The sequence below is a fragment of the Helicoverpa zea genome, chromosome 22 (assembly GCF_022581195.2).
Source record: "Helicoverpa zea isolate HzStark_Cry1AcR chromosome 22, ilHelZeax1.1, whole genome shotgun sequence".
Lineage (NCBI taxonomy): Eukaryota > Metazoa > Arthropoda > Insecta > Lepidoptera > Noctuidae > Helicoverpa > Helicoverpa zea.
The window spans coordinates 2,712,293-2,732,082 of NC_061473.1; the positions used below are offsets into that span (position 1 = coordinate 2,712,293).

At 37.0% G+C, this 19,790-nt stretch overlaps 1 protein-coding gene across 35 annotated transcripts in view; it reads right to left on the bottom strand.

Moving 5' to 3' along the window:
- The window catches only part of LOC124641568 (microtubule-actin cross-linking factor 1), a 319,179-nt gene that overhangs the window by 34,337 nt on the left and 265,052 nt on the right, over nucleotides 1-19,790 (bottom strand). For all 35 annotated transcript variants that reach the window (XM_047179691.1, XM_047179706.1, XM_047179684.1 and 32 more), the window contains 29 exons: nucleotides 19,630-19,761; nucleotides 19,083-19,195; nucleotides 18,535-18,676; nucleotides 17,900-18,066; nucleotides 17,276-17,435; nucleotides 16,602-16,798; nucleotides 15,955-16,145; nucleotides 15,420-15,544; nucleotides 14,766-14,926; nucleotides 13,341-13,465; nucleotides 12,795-12,994; nucleotides 12,146-12,340; nucleotides 11,485-11,712; nucleotides 10,991-11,125; nucleotides 10,228-10,467; nucleotides 9,691-9,861; nucleotides 9,010-9,204; nucleotides 8,390-8,521; nucleotides 7,586-7,719; nucleotides 6,904-7,096; nucleotides 6,273-6,499; nucleotides 5,578-5,722; nucleotides 5,088-5,207; nucleotides 4,458-4,655; nucleotides 3,828-3,991; nucleotides 2,175-2,274; nucleotides 1,631-1,816; nucleotides 926-1,044; nucleotides 205-363 (listed from right to left, as the gene is read on the bottom strand). In XM_047179691.1, coding sequence (XP_047035647.1) covers nucleotides 205-363; nucleotides 926-1,044; nucleotides 1,631-1,816; nucleotides 2,175-2,274; nucleotides 3,828-3,991; nucleotides 4,458-4,655; nucleotides 5,088-5,207; nucleotides 5,578-5,722; nucleotides 6,273-6,499; nucleotides 6,904-7,096; nucleotides 7,586-7,719; nucleotides 8,390-8,521; nucleotides 9,010-9,204; nucleotides 9,691-9,861; nucleotides 10,228-10,467; nucleotides 10,991-11,125; nucleotides 11,485-11,712; nucleotides 12,146-12,340; nucleotides 12,795-12,994; nucleotides 13,341-13,465; nucleotides 14,766-14,926; nucleotides 15,420-15,544; nucleotides 15,955-16,145; nucleotides 16,602-16,798; nucleotides 17,276-17,435; nucleotides 17,900-18,066; nucleotides 18,535-18,676; nucleotides 19,083-19,195; nucleotides 19,630-19,761 — 4,754 coding nt within the window. The remainder of the gene's footprint in view (nucleotides 1-204; nucleotides 364-925; nucleotides 1,045-1,630; nucleotides 1,817-2,174; nucleotides 2,275-3,827; nucleotides 3,992-4,457; nucleotides 4,656-5,087; nucleotides 5,208-5,577; nucleotides 5,723-6,272; nucleotides 6,500-6,903; nucleotides 7,097-7,585; nucleotides 7,720-8,389; nucleotides 8,522-9,009; nucleotides 9,205-9,690; nucleotides 9,862-10,227; nucleotides 10,468-10,990; nucleotides 11,126-11,484; nucleotides 11,713-12,145; nucleotides 12,341-12,794; nucleotides 12,995-13,340; nucleotides 13,466-14,765; nucleotides 14,927-15,419; nucleotides 15,545-15,954; nucleotides 16,146-16,601; nucleotides 16,799-17,275; nucleotides 17,436-17,899; nucleotides 18,067-18,534; nucleotides 18,677-19,082; nucleotides 19,196-19,629; nucleotides 19,762-19,790) is intronic.

A 19,790-nucleotide genomic window follows, 5' to 3' on the forward strand; every position in this document is an offset into this window, starting at 1 on the left:
GTGTAACTGTATTTCATAGTGGCGAACGTTTTAACACAATTTTTTAAATGAATCTATGAAAATAATTGTCCGTCGCATTTTATGGCCAAATATCTTCGCATGATGTGTTCGAAAAGCCTAAGTTTCACCAATACTACTAATACTATAAACGGGAAATTTCATTTCGCAATAAATAATACAAAAAAAAATGTAATTATAACTTACTTATTAAGCTTATCAAGCTTATTCCTAATATCCCTCACAGCTGGATCGCTCTTGTTGGCCTTGCTGATGACGTCAGACGCCGCGCGTTGTACCGCGTTGTAAGCTTCCGTTCTCTTCTCTAGATCTTCTACTAGAGCGTTGTTCTCATCGATTTGGTCTCTGTGAGGGGAAAGGGGGTTAGTTTTAAATTGAAGATGACATACAATGATTGAGATACAATGGGTTGAGAAATTACGATATTCATATATACTTTCTGTCCTCCATTCTAGAAAAAAAATATGATGTGTCTTAGGTAAAAAAACAGTGGATTTAGATGATTACACTCTTAGATGTGGTGAAAAACTTAAAATATAAATTTAAATGTTTTAAGTAGTTGTTCAAAAATGTAAATTTAAAAAATTTGCATGGAAAGTTTGTTGACTTTATAAATGACTACACCAATAGTAAAAAGAGGATTTTCTCCAAATTAGGAACTTCTCGGGACACTGTCGGGAAACTTAACTATTCCTAGATAATTTGCGGTATTTTGACCAGAGACGGAAAGCAGTTTCCACACACCTGTATGTTAACATGTGTACATATATCTATTTTTTTGTGATCGATTTATTGCAAAACATAACCAATGAACTATTCAACAGTATCTTGTTTCAACGAACGTTTTATTTTGTTCATACGAAGGTCTTTACACCTTCGTATGAACAAAATAAAACAAGTTACTCACTCAATCTTGGGCGGGTGTGCGGACACGGGCTCGGCGCGGTGCAGCTGGTCCGCGGCGCCCGACAGAGCGCGTAACATGCCTTCCAGCTTGTCAGAGAACTGAGACGATTCTTGTAATGCCTGGGGGAGATTGTGTTTTATTAGCATAGGGATAAGGTTGGTTTTTGTTTGTGGGACGATTCCGGCAGCGTCTGCGGGATATTGTGTCTTATTAACATGGGGTTAAGGTTGGATTTTGTTTGGAGCTTAAGATAATCAGAAGTTTCTTTATAGACGGACAGCGCGCGTAACATGCCTTCTAGCTTGTCAGAGAACTGAGACGACTCTTGTAGCGCCTGGGGGAAGATTGTGTCTTATTAGTATGGGGTTAAGGTTGGGTTTGTTTGCATAATTGATATAAATACATGGTGTACTTAAACAGGAAATTCATAAGTACTTTTCTAAATTAGACAAAGACTGTTGTCACCATATTTATACCTTTAAAAAAAATCCAAATGCAAAGCAAATATGTTTTCCTTGTCGCAACTAAGCAGTAGAAAACGTCGTATAAATAACTGAGAATATAATTGAATCCACGAATCTATAAAAAAAAAATCCTCATGAACTAAGAGTCCTGAGTATTACTGTCGACGATGTCCTATATTCGTCATCCCCGCAGAGCTTCGGCAGCGCTTCGCCCGTCTTCACCAGTTTGTATATAACCAACCTGCTCGAGTTCCTGTTGCCTCTGCCTGAGTTCGGCTCTAAGCGCGTTGTATCTCTCGCAGTCGCCGTCGACGATGTCCTGTACTTTAGCGGCGTCGTCGTCTCCGCAGAGCTTCGACAGCGCTTCGCCCGTCTTCACCAGTTTGTCTACTAGTGGTTTGTGGTTGTTGATCGATTGTTGCAGCATCTGGGAAGAAACAGTAAGTTTTAGTATTGATGGGACTGATAGATTTTGCTGACTTAAGTGCAAAAAAAAATCTAATCGTACATTAACAATTCAATTTATTTATATCCAACACTTCTATTTCTATAAATATCTCATAGCATTTTAGCCTGCGAAAAATTGATAACCTAGATACAGCCTTGCCTATTTTGGGGCTAATTATTAATCTTCAAGTACATTTGGAAAATATACGATTTAAATTATGTTGCTTTTAGTATCAGGCACTCTGTCTGTCGGTCTGACTGTTTTTAATGGTCTTTATATTTACAACAGAGTAATAAACAATAGTTTACTATCTTAACATTATAATGATAATACTCACTTCATTCTTGTCTTGCTGCTGAACGATTTGTTCGGGTCGAAGCGCCGGCATCGCCAGCATCTGAATCTGTTTCTCCATGTCGTCCAGCCATGATGACAAACTGAGGGGGGAAATATTATATTGTAGACAATTGCTAAAGGGTTACAAAGTAGGGTGATGGTGATAAGGGGTAAAAATTTGATAATTTACTACAGTTCGGACACATACGTCCAAGTCGCGTATATAAAACAAAACATTGTGTTTTACAGCTAGGAAATGAATATTCTTATACATAGAAAATGAGTTTTGAATAAGGTGGGTTACGCTAGTTTGAACAAGGTATTTCGAACAATCTAAACTTAAAACCTTTCAAAGGAGTTTGATGCACAATACTGCATCTACACTATAGTTCGGCCATTCAGAGAATGCGTTCCTGACACGTCGCGATTGAACTGACGACGTAACTTTGCAATGGCGTTGCAGTTACGATAAAAATATTTTTGCTGGTTGTTTACCGTTTTAACAATTGAGGAGCATTAAAACAACATTATTATATCAATAATCAATGAATGTTATAATTTTGTGCCAAACTGAGTGTCAAATAACTTGGTAAACAATATTTTTCTAAATCTATACTGCGCTATTACAAGGTTATGGTTTATATTTTGTAGTGCTGTGCTAAAAATAACAGGCAAGTATCGTAATCTGTTCTTATACAGTTATAATATAAAATAATACGTTTTGATTTTCTTTTTAAGAATTGGAAAATAATGGACTATAAGACTTAATTATAACGTTTATGAAATATAAAAATAAAACTATGACCAAACCGCATTTTTATACTTAGATTAAAAATGGTAACCCCAAATGGCGTTATGGGCCGCCATTTTGTGACGCTAAAACAGTCGTCCGTTGTCGTTTCGTGCGCATAGACCACGTTTTTCAAGTGTTTTCGATCTGTTTTTATTTGATTACCCGGCTTTTGTTAGACCGAGATATCAGGATTGATTCTGTTATTGATAATAATATAATTATACATGTAGGCGAAGATGATGATGAAGACACCACCTCCTCAAGCAAATCGGAGTCTGATTAATATTCTGTTCGCACATTCAATTCAATGTACTTGTAACAAAGAATAAATAAAACAATTTTATTATATGAATATTACCTTTTTTTGGTTTCCACTTAAATAACTAAAATATAAAACAAATGATTCCGCCAATTTAAAACGAAAATAATCTTAAAATAATGCGGCGGTTCATTTTGAAGGAACGGTAACGAACTCAGTGTTATGTTGTGCCCATCACTAGTCGTGACTAACTGATAGGTGTCAGGAACGCATTCTCTGAACGGCCGAAGTATAAATAGTATAAAACAAAGTCGCTTTTTCTGTCCCTATGTCCCTTTGTACGCTTAAATCTTAAAAACTACGCACCCGATTTTCATGCGGTTTTTTTTTATAGATAGAGTGATTAAAGAGGAAGGTTTATATGTATAATAACATACATTAAATAGTAGGGAAATATTGTTATCCCGTGCGAAGCCGGAGCGGGTCGCTAGTAAAACATAAAGGGCATTTCAATCGTATCAAATTCAATAATATCTTATAACCTAATCTGTTGACAGATTTCCACCTTTTAAGTATTTATGCATTTTAGCATGTATGCTTACCCATGATGTGTATCAGCGAAGTGCTCAGCAAGCGGCAACGCTTGCTCAAGCGCGGCGAGTCGCTCCGCGCTGAGATGCCCCACTTCCTCCATCATCTCCTTTAGCTCCTCGCTGCGGTCGCGGATGACGGCTGTCTCTTCTGATGACTGACATTCGCGGAGGACCTGAGAAGAACGACATAGGAGATGAAAGACTGTCATTTTTGAACTTGAAAATCGCGAATAAAGTGTGATTTTCGCTTTTTTTAAATTATTTATACGAAAACTGGTAGTTTGAAAAATTAAGAAGTTATAAATGTAGTCACTAAAATGTCATACTACAGGTCCAAAAATTTTCTTAGACCAGGATATTTGGTTGATTATTATTAATAAACCAGTTCAATTTTTGATGTTACACAGTGATCTTATAAATCAGATTCTTACTTGCAAATACACATTTTACATTTTGTTTATAGAATTCTTAGAACAAACAAACCCTATCAAATTATTTCTACTTATACATATATCCTACCTTTTTTTACATTTGAATATCAAATTAAGTCATGGTTGTATGATATATCTTGCTTTTTTACATTTGCCTTCAGAAAGCTCATAAAAAATATCCAAATCTTAATATTTATGGTATCCTTACCTTCTTAGCCTGACTAAGCAGGTCCCTGACCCTAACTCTCTGCGCCGCTACGTCATCACTCAACGGCCTCTGTTCCTTGAGCTGAGCGCGAACTGTCGGCGCGTCGCAGGACGGCGGCTCGGCGGCTCGTAGCGCGGAGTCTACGCCGCGTAGCCATTCTAGGACTTCTTCCATGTCGCCTACCACTTCCAGGGAACGCTGCGGGGAGAAAAAATACATTGTGAATCACGTAACATAGTTTATTCACGATGGTCTTTAAAAAAAATGTTGTGTCTGCTTAGTAAGTAGCTGAAATTAGAAATACGCCTGAAATCTGACTTTTGCTTACTTTTGAGTCTTTGATGATTATTCATAGCGAGTGTATTTTAAGCCATGGATCAGACTTGTTGACACTTTAGTGATGTGTCTCACCACGGTGTTTTTAAGAAATATTTATATTTATTTAGGAAAAGCTTTCCAAAATGGCTTTTTTAGCACTAATCTTGGAATAATATATGCTCCAAAAAACATATAACATCTACTTTCCTTCTTATTTTGAATAGTTGAAAATGTTCTGTTGTCCCTTCTAAAAACTGGTAATTATTTAGTTAAGTTAATAATTCCCTAAAAGAAGCTAGTATAATGCATTACCTTCTTGCTAAGCAACAGTCTCTCAGCCTTGCGCTGCACTTGTTCTGCGATGGCGTCGAAGCGTCGGTTGTCGCGCGTCACTATGCTCTCAATGTGTGTCGCGCCTTCTCCGGGGGAAATCTGTGCAGAAAACAATAGTTTTTGAATAAGAAAATATACAAACATGCGAATTGGGAACCATCTCCTTTTGGGAAGTTGGTTAAAAAAATGGATACATATTATATAAGGCGGTTTTTATTATCTTTGCATATTTTGAAAAGGAGAGAACTTTTCAAGAATTAAAATGGAATACTTTAAATTATGTTCTCGGTTTTGGAATTCTACATTTTTTTTGGATTTTGCAAAAGCATGCTGATTTTATATTGTATTTTAAATATTTTAAACACAATGTATTGCAAAGAATTGATAATCTTGTCTTGCAACCTTATTCCTTTAAACATTGTTTGTAATAATAATAATGCCTAACTTTTCTAAAACTTTGACTTCTTACCTGGCACAGCTGTGGCCCAATCTGGTTGATGTTCTCCAACACGGGTCTGTACTCTTGCAGCTCAGCTTCAAGGCGGAGAATATCTTCCTCACGAGGCTCCACTGATTGTAGGCACGATTCCGCTCCAGCCATCCAGTCGGTTAGTCTATGGGGAGAAATTGTGGTATGAGAAAATGTTTTTCTGATTCTTGCAGAAATCATTTTTTTTTCTAACATAACTGATAAGTAAAACTTATTTCTTCAGTGATGTACTTTTAGAATAATAATTCCAAAATGTGTTTTTGTTTGATATAAAATATATTTCAGGGCTTTCTAGCAGGGTTTATAGACAGTTAACTGCGTTTTACATATTTTCGCAGTTTCTTTTGAGCATTGTTTTTCTAAAGTTTTATTGTTTCAGTCAGTCAGAAAATACTACACATAAAAACAGCTACTACATGTTTTAAATGCTTAAAAAAACTACTAGGTATATTAATATGCATCATCATCATCATCATCAGCCTATCGCAGTCCACTGCTGGACATAGGCCTCTCCAAGTGCACGCCACTGAAATCGATTTTCGGCTTCTATTAATATGCATAGATTTAACTAAATCGACTCAGATGAATTCTATCAAATTTTATCAGCTCTTACACCAAAAAAGAGACAAGACCTATTTCCCAAATTAACAGTCAAAAACCCTTCGTCAACTAACCTGCCATGACTATTATAAAGCTGCTGCACCAGCGGCAAGGTTTCCGAAGCCACCCTCAACAACTCAGCGCCCCGGCTAGTCAGATCGTTGTATCTCCTCTGTAGAGCATCCAGCTTGTCTTTCAGCTGTAGAGCCTCGTCACCAGATATGTGCTTCATGAGTTCCAGGCCGGATTCCACTGTGCTGTCTACCGCTTCTTGTTTGGATGCTATCTCTTCGGTTTTTTCCTGTTAGAGAAGGAAATTTTAGAATTTATTTTTCATATATTTCAGGTCAAAATAATAGTTTCAGGTTAGGTTAGGTATTGTAATGTAGAATTTATTTTCTACAGATGTCCTCAAAAATCTTTAGAATTGTTGAGTACATATTTTAGATACAAAATAAGTATAGGGGACAAAATAGTTTTGTTGTTTGCTTGTAGTTTTTAGGATATAGCACATGAACCCAAAATCTTATATTTAAATGTATTTGTTTGAATGTACATACTACAAAAGTTTTCAAACAAAAATTATTTCTATGAATTTTCCCATTTCAGAAAATGTTTCATTCACTTCCATACATACATATTCCTCTCACAAAACATTCAATTTCCAACCTTATACCCAAACAATAAAGTTCAAAATATACACACAGCGAGCTCATCCATTTGCCTCAACAGTTTCTCCATATGGACGGGCAGAATCTTCCTCTTAGCCAGGTATTGTTCCATAGAGTCCATCCAGGCAGACAAGTCCTGGTAGGTCAGCACTAGGTGACGGAGACCCTTGCGGGATGCTTCCAGAAGGTCCCCGATGTTGAGACTGTGGTCTACTAGGGCTTGGTATCTGTGGGATGAAAATGGGTGGTGAAAATATTGATCAATAATATATTTTGAACGGAAAAGTAAGTAAAGTTCAGTGCATTAAATTCTGGTCACATTCACATTTAATTTGGACAGATGTTACTTTATTTAGTTTTAAATAATATGTTATGACAGCTTCACAGGAATTGAGATGGATCTTCCATTAAATACCATATCTACCTTAGCATCATTTTATATCAACGAACAATTATCGAGAAATTTTAATCGATTCTCACAATCGATCAACATTAAAGTAAAATTCAAATGATGTCAAAAATATAAATATGGTTGATATTATGTAGTTGCTCATTCTAAAAGTAGCTTCCTACGGAAAGAACATTCAAGCCATTTCATAGATTTGATTTTTTGGTCATAAAGGAAATACCGTCTTTATCTCTTTTTTTAATGAAAACGTGTAAAAGTGTTATTTTCAACCTATGTATTTGCAAAATCATCTAGCTTAGCTTCTCACCTGTCAGTAGCGGCTTGCAGCCTGTCAGCCAAGGCTGTGGCTTCATCGTCACCGACCAGTCCCATCAGAGTGGAGGCAGTTTCCGTTAGTTGCTTGAACGCGGGCTGCTTCGAGATTATGTCCTCGTGTAAGTTCTGCAAAATGAAGGGTAAGGTTAACACAAGAAATAGGTAAAAATGGTCTGGTAATCCTAATGAAGTATCAGCGGTTTCACCCACGTCCCGAGTGAATTACTTGACGCAGATGGATAAAAAGTAGCTTATATTCTAATATGACACAATATGTATAAGCTACTGCCGAACTCCATCAAAATCGATTTTCCATCCTCGATTACTTTTAGCGTAGGAGTATAAAAAGAGAATAATCATAACCAGATCCATACAAACATTCCAACGAACTTTCTCTTCTATCTTAACCTATACTATATGTACTAATCCTACTAATATTATAAACGCGAAAGTTTGTATGTATGGATGTATGGATGTTTGTTACTCTTTCACGCAAAAACTACTGAATGGATTTTAATGAAACTTTACAATAATATAGCTTATACATCAGAATAACACATAGGCTACAATTTGTAAACATATTGTTCGAAATACTAAACCTGCGCAGACGAAGTCGCGGGCACCAGCTAGTAAAATCATATTTTGTCTGTTTGTGTGCCGTAAAGACTTCGAAAGTTCTGAATCGAAAATAATGTTAGGAATCTATGATCCCTACGAAAATATGCTATAGTATACCCAATTACGGGAAAAATCCGCGGGAAAAAGTTACTTTATAATATAGTTAGGATTACAATACCTTATGCTCCCTGATCTTATGCTGTATCTTCTCCTCGTCAGTGGGCACGAGTTGCAGCGACTTCACCTTGCGTTCTGTAGTGCCGAGCCATTCTACCAGCGGCTGCAGTTCTTCCTGGAATTGCTTCGCGACCTGGAGGGGGAAGAAGGGGTAAAATTTGAGTTAAAAGATAAAGAAATAAAAGAAAGGGTAGTAGAGAAATTATGCTCGTCAAAGTGAAGAAGTACGTGAATCAAGTAATATTAGTTCAATTACATGCTTCGAAATACGTATTCGTTATTTCTGTAGATACAAACACAAGGTTTCGTATAATTTTTTACGTATACGACGTCTGATGATGATTTTCATAGCAAGATTTATAAAAGTTTGAAGGCTCATTTTTTTTAAAATGTCTGTTATATCTTTTCTTTTTATATAATAATAATCTTGTTCTTCTTGCACAAAAGTATTTCATTATAACCTTAAAGTGAGACCAAGGAAAACAAACGTAATTCATTCTATTGTTTTTTTTATTCTAAACAAGAGTAATTTGAGTCAATTTGAAACAAAAGAGTAAGTTGAAGACTCAATTTTATTTTTAAACGTATCTCAAATTCCAAATCCAATAAGTCCAAACTTACCATCATAGCCTGCTCAAGATCCAGCATCCTCTGCTGAGCACCATTAGTGAGAGCATCGAACCTCTGCATCAGGCCCTTCAGTTGTTTCTCTATGGCCTTACGTTCGGCAGCCTCGCAGCCGCCCGCCACCTCGTTACCCATCGCGAATAGCGAGGACATCGAGTTCTGACGGTCCATTAGCATTTTCTTGAGGAACTGGTGGACAAAAATACATGGGAATTAGAATTAAATTTAAAATAGGTAATTTTTTTACGGTCACAGAAAGAGAAATGTAGTAGAAGTCTGAATGTGACATCGTAGGTAATTCAAATCGAACAAAAATGAAATAAATAAAAGTCAATATTTTTCAGACATCAATATAAATAAAAGTTACGTTTTACGATCTTTTACGATCGTATCGAAGTGGACACAAAAGACTTGTCAAAAATATATTGATGGTTTTATTATATATCTGCTACAAAATTGTATCGACTCACAAATCTTAAGTATCGACAAAAAATATAGTAGCTTTGTGCCCCACACTCTTGTATCAGCAAAACAGTGACAGTAAAACATAGAGGAATGAAAAAAATAGTTCCCATTTTCGACAATATCCTAACCAACTCCATATCATGAAATAAATGATTTGATGTGATTTGACTAAAACCAGCCTTAACCCCCTTAACATAAAGTTCAACTCACCTTCTGTTCCTGCAGCTGAGCTTTAACCACCTTATAATCAGCGGAGGGTGGTTTCTGGTTGTTCACCATATCTTCGGTATCAGCGAGCCATTTCTCTAAGCCAGCGAGAGCTTCGGCGAACTTGCCCGATTGTAGGAGACCTACGTCGAGGCGACGTTCGCGCTCGTTCATCTGTGGGTTTTAGAAGACGGTGTGAATAAAATATACCTATTTTTTGTGGAAATGTTTCAACTTTGTGGTAAAGAAGAAGTCTAACAGGTGGTACGAAAGAATCATAAAAATATATATTTTTTTTATAATTTAAAGAGATAAAGATAGTACCCGATATTAACTAAAATTGCAAATTCTTATTTTTGTTGTAAATACTAAAGAAGCATTATTTTTTAACTTATCTAAATGGCGATAAAAAATTTCAAATATTCTTATTCCAAACATAATTACAGCGAGAGATTAAAAAAGAAACTCGTGAATTGAGAACCTCCTTCTTTTTCTTGGAAATCAGTAAAAAATGTGTAATCAACAAAAACTGAAACCCACCTTCTCCTTCAAAGCGTTCCACTTGTCATTCATTTTCTCCAGATCCTTCTCTAGCACCTGGGTATTAACTCCCTGCAAAGCCGACCGGACCAACCCCTGGCCGATCTTGTTGCAATGAGCCACGTTCTGACCGAGAGGCTCCAGGGTTCGGCGCTTCAGTTCTGCGAAGTCTTTCTGTTGGGATCTGATCTGTTCGACTTCTGAGGAGACAGGTTTGAGGCTTCTGACTTGTTCTGCGGCCTGGAGGGAGGAAAATTAGTTAGAAAATACAACTTAAATAGATAGTCTAGTGAGTCCTACAGCCAGTTTCTTCATCAAAAGTAAAAGCCAAAGTAAAAGTCAAAGTAATGTCTAAAGTAAAAGTTACGGTCAAATTCGTTTTTTCTATTAGTTTTGCTGTCACTTTAGCCTTGAAAAAATAAATTCGACCGTTACTTTTACTTTAGACATTACTTTGACTTTTACTTTTGATGAAGAAACTGGCCGTAAGTAAGAAAAATAAATCTTTCAATTGAAAAGCTGCAATATTTTTCTCAGATTAGATACTACTTTAGACATAACATTTCGTTGTGTTACTTCAGTAATATACCTTGAATTTACCACCAACAATCTTATCTAATTTCAATCTTATCTTCTGAGACATAACGTTTAATGTCGTCCAACTATTTCTTCAGCAGCTACTATTATTTTATTCAGCTATGGATTGTGTACTTTATCTTAACAAGAATAAGGTTTAAAATTGTACAACTACTCTGGCACTTACCTCGCTAACATCATCCATGACGGAATCGTAAGCTTTGTAGAATGCCTCCAGTTTGCTGAGCGTATCGTCCAGATCTTGTTCCTTGGAGCGAGCGCGTTCGTCCAACTTCGCTAGCTGTTTGCGAAGTCCTTCCACCTGGAGAATGAAAATAAATTAGTATTTAATCCTAAAATATTGGTTTAAATAGTATATAATTCAGTGTAGAGGTTTAAAATGGTGGAATACATTCTTAGTCGTTACAATGATTTTTACATAGAATCAAAATGCAAGAAAATAAAACCTTAAAATATACTCTATTGAATAACACCAACAACGTTCAGAAAACAAGAAAAGAATATACATACTTTTTGCTTTCGGTAAAATATTTAGAACTTAAGAATCACTCGACCTCTTTAGGATCGATACTCGATGAAGATCAGTTTGTACCTATCTACTCTCAATATACATAAAACAGAAATAGTTCATATAAGCCAAAAAATCTTTTTTCAACATACCTGATCCCTAGTCTTAGCACTATCAACAGTGTACCCACTGTCGACCAACGTCTCGGCCGCGCGTTCAGTATCTCCGACGAGGTCATCGGCCTTCTCCAATCGCTTGTAGAATCGACCGATGTCGTCCAACTGTTGGCGGACGGTCTTTATGTCTCGTCCGGGGGGCTTCATGCCGTCTAGTTCCTTTTCTAAGTCCGATAGGTCGTGGGAGAGGTTCTTTACTTTGTCCTGTAAAAAAGGTTTGGTTTTAGTGGTGATTTTTGCATTGTTGGGTGTAGTTTTTGAGTACGTTTTAGTTGCAAAACAATCCAGAAGAGAATTTGTTTGTGGAAATATATTGTAATTGCAATAAAAGTGAGTAATGACATCTTAAAGATTCTTCATATTTTGTTTAAAATCTTCTATTTCCGAAATAAGTGTTCCCAAAGGCAGTCTCAAGTCACATGCAACAATTATGATTATAACATTTATTTTCTCTTGTGACTTTTTTTTCCAGCTAACACAAATTGAAGTTGTCTTTTGAAAAATTTGACGTCCAAAAAGTGCTGTTTTGCAGCCAAGTTAAAAAAAATAATTCGAGTTTTTACTGCTATATTAAGGTCTGTATTCTTAACACAAGTTTCCTACGCAACAAAATCGATTTCTTCTCAATAATCCTCACCTGGAAAAGCGTCATAGCAGCAGCAGCACCAGCCATCTTGCCCTTAGCATCTCCAGCCCTAGCTTCCAGGTCTTCCAGCCTATCAGCCAGAGCCTGAGCCTGTTCTTCCAGCACTTCCCGAGCGCGGGACGCCGCATCACGGCCGGAACATTCCAGAGCTAGGGACACTATGTCGTCCGCTGCTGAGTTGATGCTCTGTGAAAGAATTGAAAATTATTTATTTGTCAGAAATAATTATGGTAGGTGCAGTTTTGGCGGTGAGCCTCAAATAAGGTTTTGGAGATAATTTGGCTGTGTAAAAAGTAAGAAATGGGTTTCCTGTGTTTCAGAGGGCACGATAAACTATAAGACTCGTTTGTCATTGAACATCTTTGGCAGTGGTTATGGCTAGTCAGAAGCCAGTAGGTCCGACAACCAGTCTCAATTGGGGTATTGGGTTGCCCGGGGTTGAGGAGATTAGATAGGCAGTCGCTACTTTGGTACTCAGCTGCATCTGCTAGACTGGAAGCCGTCCCCAACATAGTTGAGGAAAGGCTCGGAAGATGAAGATCAAGTTAAGTTAAGGACAAGTTTATGCAAGATTTGCTCGTGCCTATGCACCATGCCTTTTTCCTTTTGCCTTTTTCTTGCTTTTTATGATATACAATACCTGTAGTGGCGCTCTAAGCGCATGTATCTGGTCGGCGAGCCTGGCGACGGCCTCGGCGGCCTGCGCGGGCGGCGCGGCGAGAGCCTCCTGCAGTCGCTCCTCGCAGCGCTGCAGCGGAGTGTCGACCGCTCGGACGCGTTCGGCGAACTCGCCGAGCTTGCGAGCTGTTGTTTCTAGGAATTCTACTTGTTGAAGCACTTCTGTTGAGGGAAAAGAAGGTTTTTATTAAGTATGGTGACGAAAGTTCAAACAGAGGTGAAAATTGTCGTTTCGATGTAAAATACAGGCTTGGTAATTAATCAAAATTAAATTATATAAACCTCAAAACTAAAATCCAATTATTCTTAAACAGAATTTGGGGGTCTAAAACAAACTTTAAATAAAAAAGGAATTATATCATTTAAAGCATTACAACCAGACACTGACACAAACTTGTGTCGTGTTAAGTTATATTTCAATTATATACCACTGTAATGATAAATACCAAGTAAAACTTCTGTAAGCCTTCTTTAAAATGTAATAAATAAACGTACAAATAAAACTCACCGTTGTTAATCCTATCCCATCTCTCCTTCATGCTATCCAACAGCTTCCTGACCACATCCTGATCTACATCGCACGCCGAGATGAACGTCTCACCAAGCGTCTTGTTGTTCTCATATTCACCAGACCTATAGTAAACATACAAATAAGTTTTATTTAAAAATAAAAATGACTAAATCTTCTCCTAATGCTGACAAATACTATACTGAACACTTTAAAAGAGTGTCTATGGAGTCTTGCCGGCTCTTCTCCATGAGACCAACTTTTTGAAACCGTGCAAGTAGTATGACGTTACACGACATAGGAGCCTGCAAAGGCCTGTTTGAAATAAAAAAGGTGTTTTTTTTTTTACTGAAAACCGCACCAAAATCGATTCTGTCAAACGTAAGATAATCGCGCACAATCATATACACTGGTCAAACTGAGAATCTCCTTTTTTGTCGGTTTACAATCAATTTTTCGTTTTTTAACTGTATATACGAAGGTAACGATAAGCAACCGTTTCTAAATATCTATATTAGATACTTTAGAACCAAAGTATTAATAAGTTTTTTTACTTAATATGCCAAGTTGCTTGATTTTTTGAGTTATCCTTTTTCTTACACCACGCGAAGCACCGTTTACATTTAAACGTTAAAATTGGCATGACTGATGTACAAAGTTCGAAGAAGGAATGTTTATTTTATATAATTTTAACTTTATCTTGTGTATTCATCATCTTATCGATTTGATAACGTCAATCATCTAGATCAGTAAGCCGGAAGCTATTTAAGAATTTAATACTACATAAATAGGTATTTACTAAAGCAAAAATCTTACTTCTACTCTGAGATAATACAAGGAAACATTTACTTATTTCTTTGTACCTATACTTTTTCAGTAAATAAATATTTTTTCATTTTCACCTAAATGGTTTCGGAACTGTATTATCCTTGAGTAACATAGGCTATATTTGAATACGGTCGGGCAGTAGTTGCCACGGGACGTATTTGAAATAGCATCGTATTTGATTATCACGTTAATGTTGGTCCTGCTTGTGATCTCTCTCTGGTGGTGTCAGATTGTCGTGTCATCGGGTTATGAGAGTGAAGGAATAGTGAGTGCACCTGTGTCTGCGCAAATGCTCGTGCACTATAATATGTCCTGCACAGTTGGCTAATCTCCTTACATGAGAATAGCCGCCGTAGCCGATAATCGGCTAGGGGGACATCATCATTTGAAATTGCAGGTTATATGTAACTTAAGATTTTATTTGCTGGAACGCGTCCATCTCGGGAACCACTGGTCCAATTTACAAAATTCTTTCAGTGATAGATAGCCTATTTATCAGAGAAGGCTATTGATTATTTGGGTACCTGAAGAAGTCTTCTGACGGCAAATTAATACGGCTGGGAAAATGGCTAAGAAAAAGATTATTTTCTAACTCACCTCTTCCAGATATCATTTCTGATCTGCTGCAGTTCTCGCAGCTGCTTTTCAACCTCCTTCTTCGTGAAAGCGGTGGCTGGCAGCTTAGCGAGCCTGTCTTCCAGGTCTGAGAGCCAGGGTACGAAGGATTCTTGTGCCTTGTGGAATTTGCGGCAGTGCTCCTGTGGGGGAAAAAGGGGGATTAAGTATATTTTCAGGGTTTTATATTTAGTATATTAAGGTGATACATTATATAGGTTTTATATTAAGCATATTTGTTTTTCAAACTTTTCAGGTTTTATCTAAATTGAAAACTTGAAACTCAACATTGGAGATCTTTAGTCGATCATTTGCTGTTTTATTTTTTAATATGTAGTTATATTGATCTTTTCTGAATACGCAGATTTTACGTTTTAGAGAACACATTTGAGTTACTTTAAATGATATGAAGACAAGGTTTGAAATTGGCTTAAGGTATAATAAAAATAAAGTTGTCCACATAGACAGCAAGAGAGGATTTCATCAGATTCTGACATTATCTAAAAAGTGTCTAACTTCTATACGATACACCTATTGTTACCAGTTCAAATCCAATAAGGTATTACATCGCAAAATGATCTATAACAGTCTACACATAAAGTTCAAATTCAAATGTATACTAATATCATTACTTACCATAGCAGTCTGCAACCTAGTGTGTCTATCGACAGTCTCGCGTTTGAGTTTGTCCCATTGCGTCTGAATCCTGTCGAGATCCTTGCGCAAGTTCTGATGCGCTGGCTTCTTCTCCATCTCGCGGCCTGGGGAAAATATTCAATCATCAGTTTATGACATTTTATATAGGCATGAGAATTAAATACATCAAACTCTACCAAAAAGGGCGGAGAGGAGAAGTTTTTAAAGAAAATTACTCCGCTCAGTGATACACATAATTAATTCAGAAGATCATAGAATAAAAACGTGGCATTACCAATAGAATATTGCAAAATTATTATTATGTCATTCTTAGGCAAAGATAGCTTTTACTAATTTTCTGAGGGAAATTCTGTCATGGATTTGGTAATTCATTGAAATATATTAAAGCTCAAATAAACCATTAACTAAGAAGAACATTGATGACAAGCTGTGCCATTATATCGACAATAACAATAGGCAAAATGTGTTTTATACCTTAGTTCATAAGGTCCATTTTAAATTAATTTTCTCTCACCTTTATCCAACAACATAATAAGCTCATGTTCCCTCTGAGTCAGCTCTCTATATAACGGCTCATGTCGTTCCAATTGCTGCTGCAGCTTAGTGGCATCGGCTGATACTTGCAGCCGCGAGGGTAGGGAGTTCAGCTCCGATTGCAGCCAGCCTAGGGTGCGGGCTACGTTCTCTTCTAGGTTGCGGCCGTCCCTGGGAGAAATAGGTTTTCGTTAAAAGTGGGGTTGTTTTTGTTTTGAGAAATGTGCATTTTTTAGTGTAATTGGGACACGTGGAAACCCAAATAACAGGGCATTTAACAGGGTTTACATTCTTGCTGAGATCTCATTTTTTTTTTTGTAAAATTACGCGTTTCTCAACCATTTCATTCATTTAACCTTTTGCATATAAAAAAGATATACTTATTTATCCTCTACTAGGAGATCAAAATTGTGGTACAAAATATGGCATATTTCGAGAGAATGTGAATGCTAATAATACATTTTATTTTATTTTATTTTTCAACCAACCTAAGCGATACGTCACTAATCCTGACCGTCTTTTTAATCAGAACCAACGTTTTTTTTAGACGTCGCCACCGCATACCTATTATAAAAAATCACATGAACATCACACACAATACATAAACAACGACAAAACCCAACTCACTTCAAAGCAGCCTCTATTTCCGCCTTCCTATGGTCCAGTTTCCTCTGCAGGTTATCATACTGTCTGGCCACAGCTGCCAACTTGCTCTGTATGTCCTGCCTGGAGGACGGGTCGGAGAGCACTTGAGCTAGCGCTGCTCCGGCGCCTTCGAGGTCTGCGAGGAGAGGTCGCTGACCTTCTAGTTGGCGTTCTAGGTTCTGTGGGTAAAGGTAAGTATTAAAATATGAATTTGAAAGGACCAATATAAAAGTTATGTTATAAAAACGGGACAAGAGTTTATTTTTTTATGTTGTTTTTAAAAATAAAACATTTTATATCATATGTTTTGCGCAAAATGTCGCTTTCTTTGCGCATTTGTGTCATTAGTTGCGTTTATATTGCTCAAGTTATGCGCAAAACATTAAAGATTAATTTCTTTAAAATAAACGTTTATTGAACACGTTATAATTTCAAGGAATATAATTCCTTTTTTCTTCATCCAGACATTGCTATTTAGCTTTTAGCGATAAGACCGCCTATGTGTAAACTTTTCTGACAATTTTGTAATGCAATGGCATACATAGTAGAGAACATATATTTCTATCTATTTATAGGGTAAGTACTCAAGTAACATTTATGTAGGTAAAAATACATAGTTTTTTACACATTAAATATTGTATCAATTGATATATTACCTCAATCTTCCTCAACAGTTCATCAGGCTCAGTCTCAGTGGCCGTGTCGTCGAGTTTGTCGGCGATGGCATGCAGAGCGTCGCGTAAACGCGCGAGTCCCGCGTCGAATTCGCGCGACGTGTCCGCCATCGCGCCCAGACTGTCTGCGCGTTGTTCCAGTCTATAGGATGAAAAAATAATTTGTAGGTGGTTTGTGATATAGGAAATGTATTAAAATAATGTATAGAAGTTCTAATAGTCAAGGCAAAACCGAAGAATGTCCTCAAATCCACTGTTTTTTAAAGAGGTGTTATTTAATTTGCATTGAATGTTTGTCAAATCTGCAGATCGAAAGAGTTAAATCGTATATTTTGTATATACATTATGCTGCTTATCTATAGTATATCATATATTAAATTGGCCTGTTGATTTATGTCCAAAAATTACTTCATAGACTTTAATTACAAATTAAGATATATTGCAACACATCCTGTAAAAATCAGCTATTCAACCTCGCAATAAGAAAGAGAAAATAGTGGCAAATATGTTAGGTTAGTGTTTTATATGCATATTGATACTTATTACCATAAATGATTAACTTTCTGCAAAAACATTTTAAAATTCTCGCAAAAAATGAGTACTCACTTGTTCAACAAATCGTTCCACCTATCCTGAACATCAGTGACCTTCTGCCTCAGCTTGTTGGCGTCGGGAGACGAGGGTTCGAGGCGGTCCAGTACCGCAGCACCCACTTCCTCGAGATGAGCCAGCTGCGGCTGCTGGCCACGGAACTCTTCGCGGAGGACTTGCACCTGAGGAAGAAAAGGATGTTTAAGTAGATGCTACAATATGTCTAATAACCTTTCTTGGCATTATCGAAAGGACCATTCGATCGGTGGATAATATCATTTTTATAGCAGTTTCCATTTTTTTGGATTTTAGGTTATACATATTATTATGTACATAGATCCGAACCTCTAGTTATTTTGCACAAGCAATCATACTGGCTGTATTAACATTGATCAAACTTTCTGGTCTAATCTCAATTCTAGGAAAAGTGTGATCACGAAAATGTAAGTCTATAGTCAATAAAAATATATTATCATTAGACATCTGTAAAATAAAAAGCTCTAAAAAAATATGCCAAATTGATGTAAAATATGAAAAAAAAAATGAACTGTCTGTACAATTCGATAGGTTGCTGTGAAGCTTGAGTGTCGTGGAAGTCCTTCATCTCTTCCATCAGGCGGATCCTGACAGACAAGTGTTGGAACACCTACCTGCTGCACTTGCGTCTGCACCATCCTGGAGTCTGAGGAGATGGGCCCGAGCGCGGCCATCATGCGGTCCTTAGCCAGCAGCCACTGCGACAGGTTGCTGTGAGTGTCGTGGAAGTCCTTCATCTCTTCCATCAGGCGGATCCTGGGGGAATAAGAGTAGTAATGTATCGATACCGAGTCGAAGGAAGTTGTATCGATGTTTAAAATCGATTTTATCGTCTCTATGGTGGTGCTATTGCCGCGCAATGGGCCATTTTCCTAATAAAAGCATGAACATTTATCTCGCTGCTATAAAAACAGGTCAGTTATTTTTCATTGGTTTTGATACCATACATTGACATGCATATTAAATCTTCTGAATCGATTTCCAGTTTTTTCAACCTTGAGTGAAACACCAAAGTTATACTCAGGCGACTCATCAACCTAAAGATATTGCATGTCAAACCAATTTCTATATAATATTTCACCATGACCAATCTAAAGAGCACTTTCCTCAAAAATAAAATTTAATCGACGTTCAACAACTGGTCTATATAAAAAATACTTACTTGTCCTTAAAGGCGTCGTGCAGCGCCTTCCATCTGGACGCGACATCTTCCATCTCGTCGTGCAGTCTGTCAGCGCCCAGTACGCTTTGTTTGCGCTTAAGAAGCTCGCGAACCTGTGGCAATAATGTGGATTGTTCATATTATATTTTTAGAGCTGGAAATGTCTTTTTAACTTGGTTTGTCAGTTTCACAGATATGTGTGTTCGATAAGACCGAACATTTGTACACAGTTCATCGGAGACTATTACAAGTTACGGTGTAATAAGAATAGGAAAGAAAGAAAAACTATTCAGTAACGCAAAATGATGAGGCATCAAAGCACTTTGTATTAATCCGGAATTTATCAAGTACATTTGCGTACCTACATATATGTGAAGGACTTATCATGTTAGAGACATGTAATTTTAACAAAGATACATAAATTGAAGATATCAAAATATGAACATCAATACATTTGGCATAACCTATGACAGTTGTCATCCACAAAACCAATATTGAAATTGCAACCAGATTATTAAAAATATTATCATTATAATGTGAACCTTACCTGAGTCTTAGTAGAGTCGAGAATGCTTTGCTTCTCGTACATCTCTTCGAGCACGGCGCGAGCTTGCTTAATGGTCTTATCGGCTTCCTCCTTCGTGTTGGGAACAGACTCCTTGGGCAGCTGGCGTTGAACCTTTATAAACAGACAATGGTTAGCTTAGA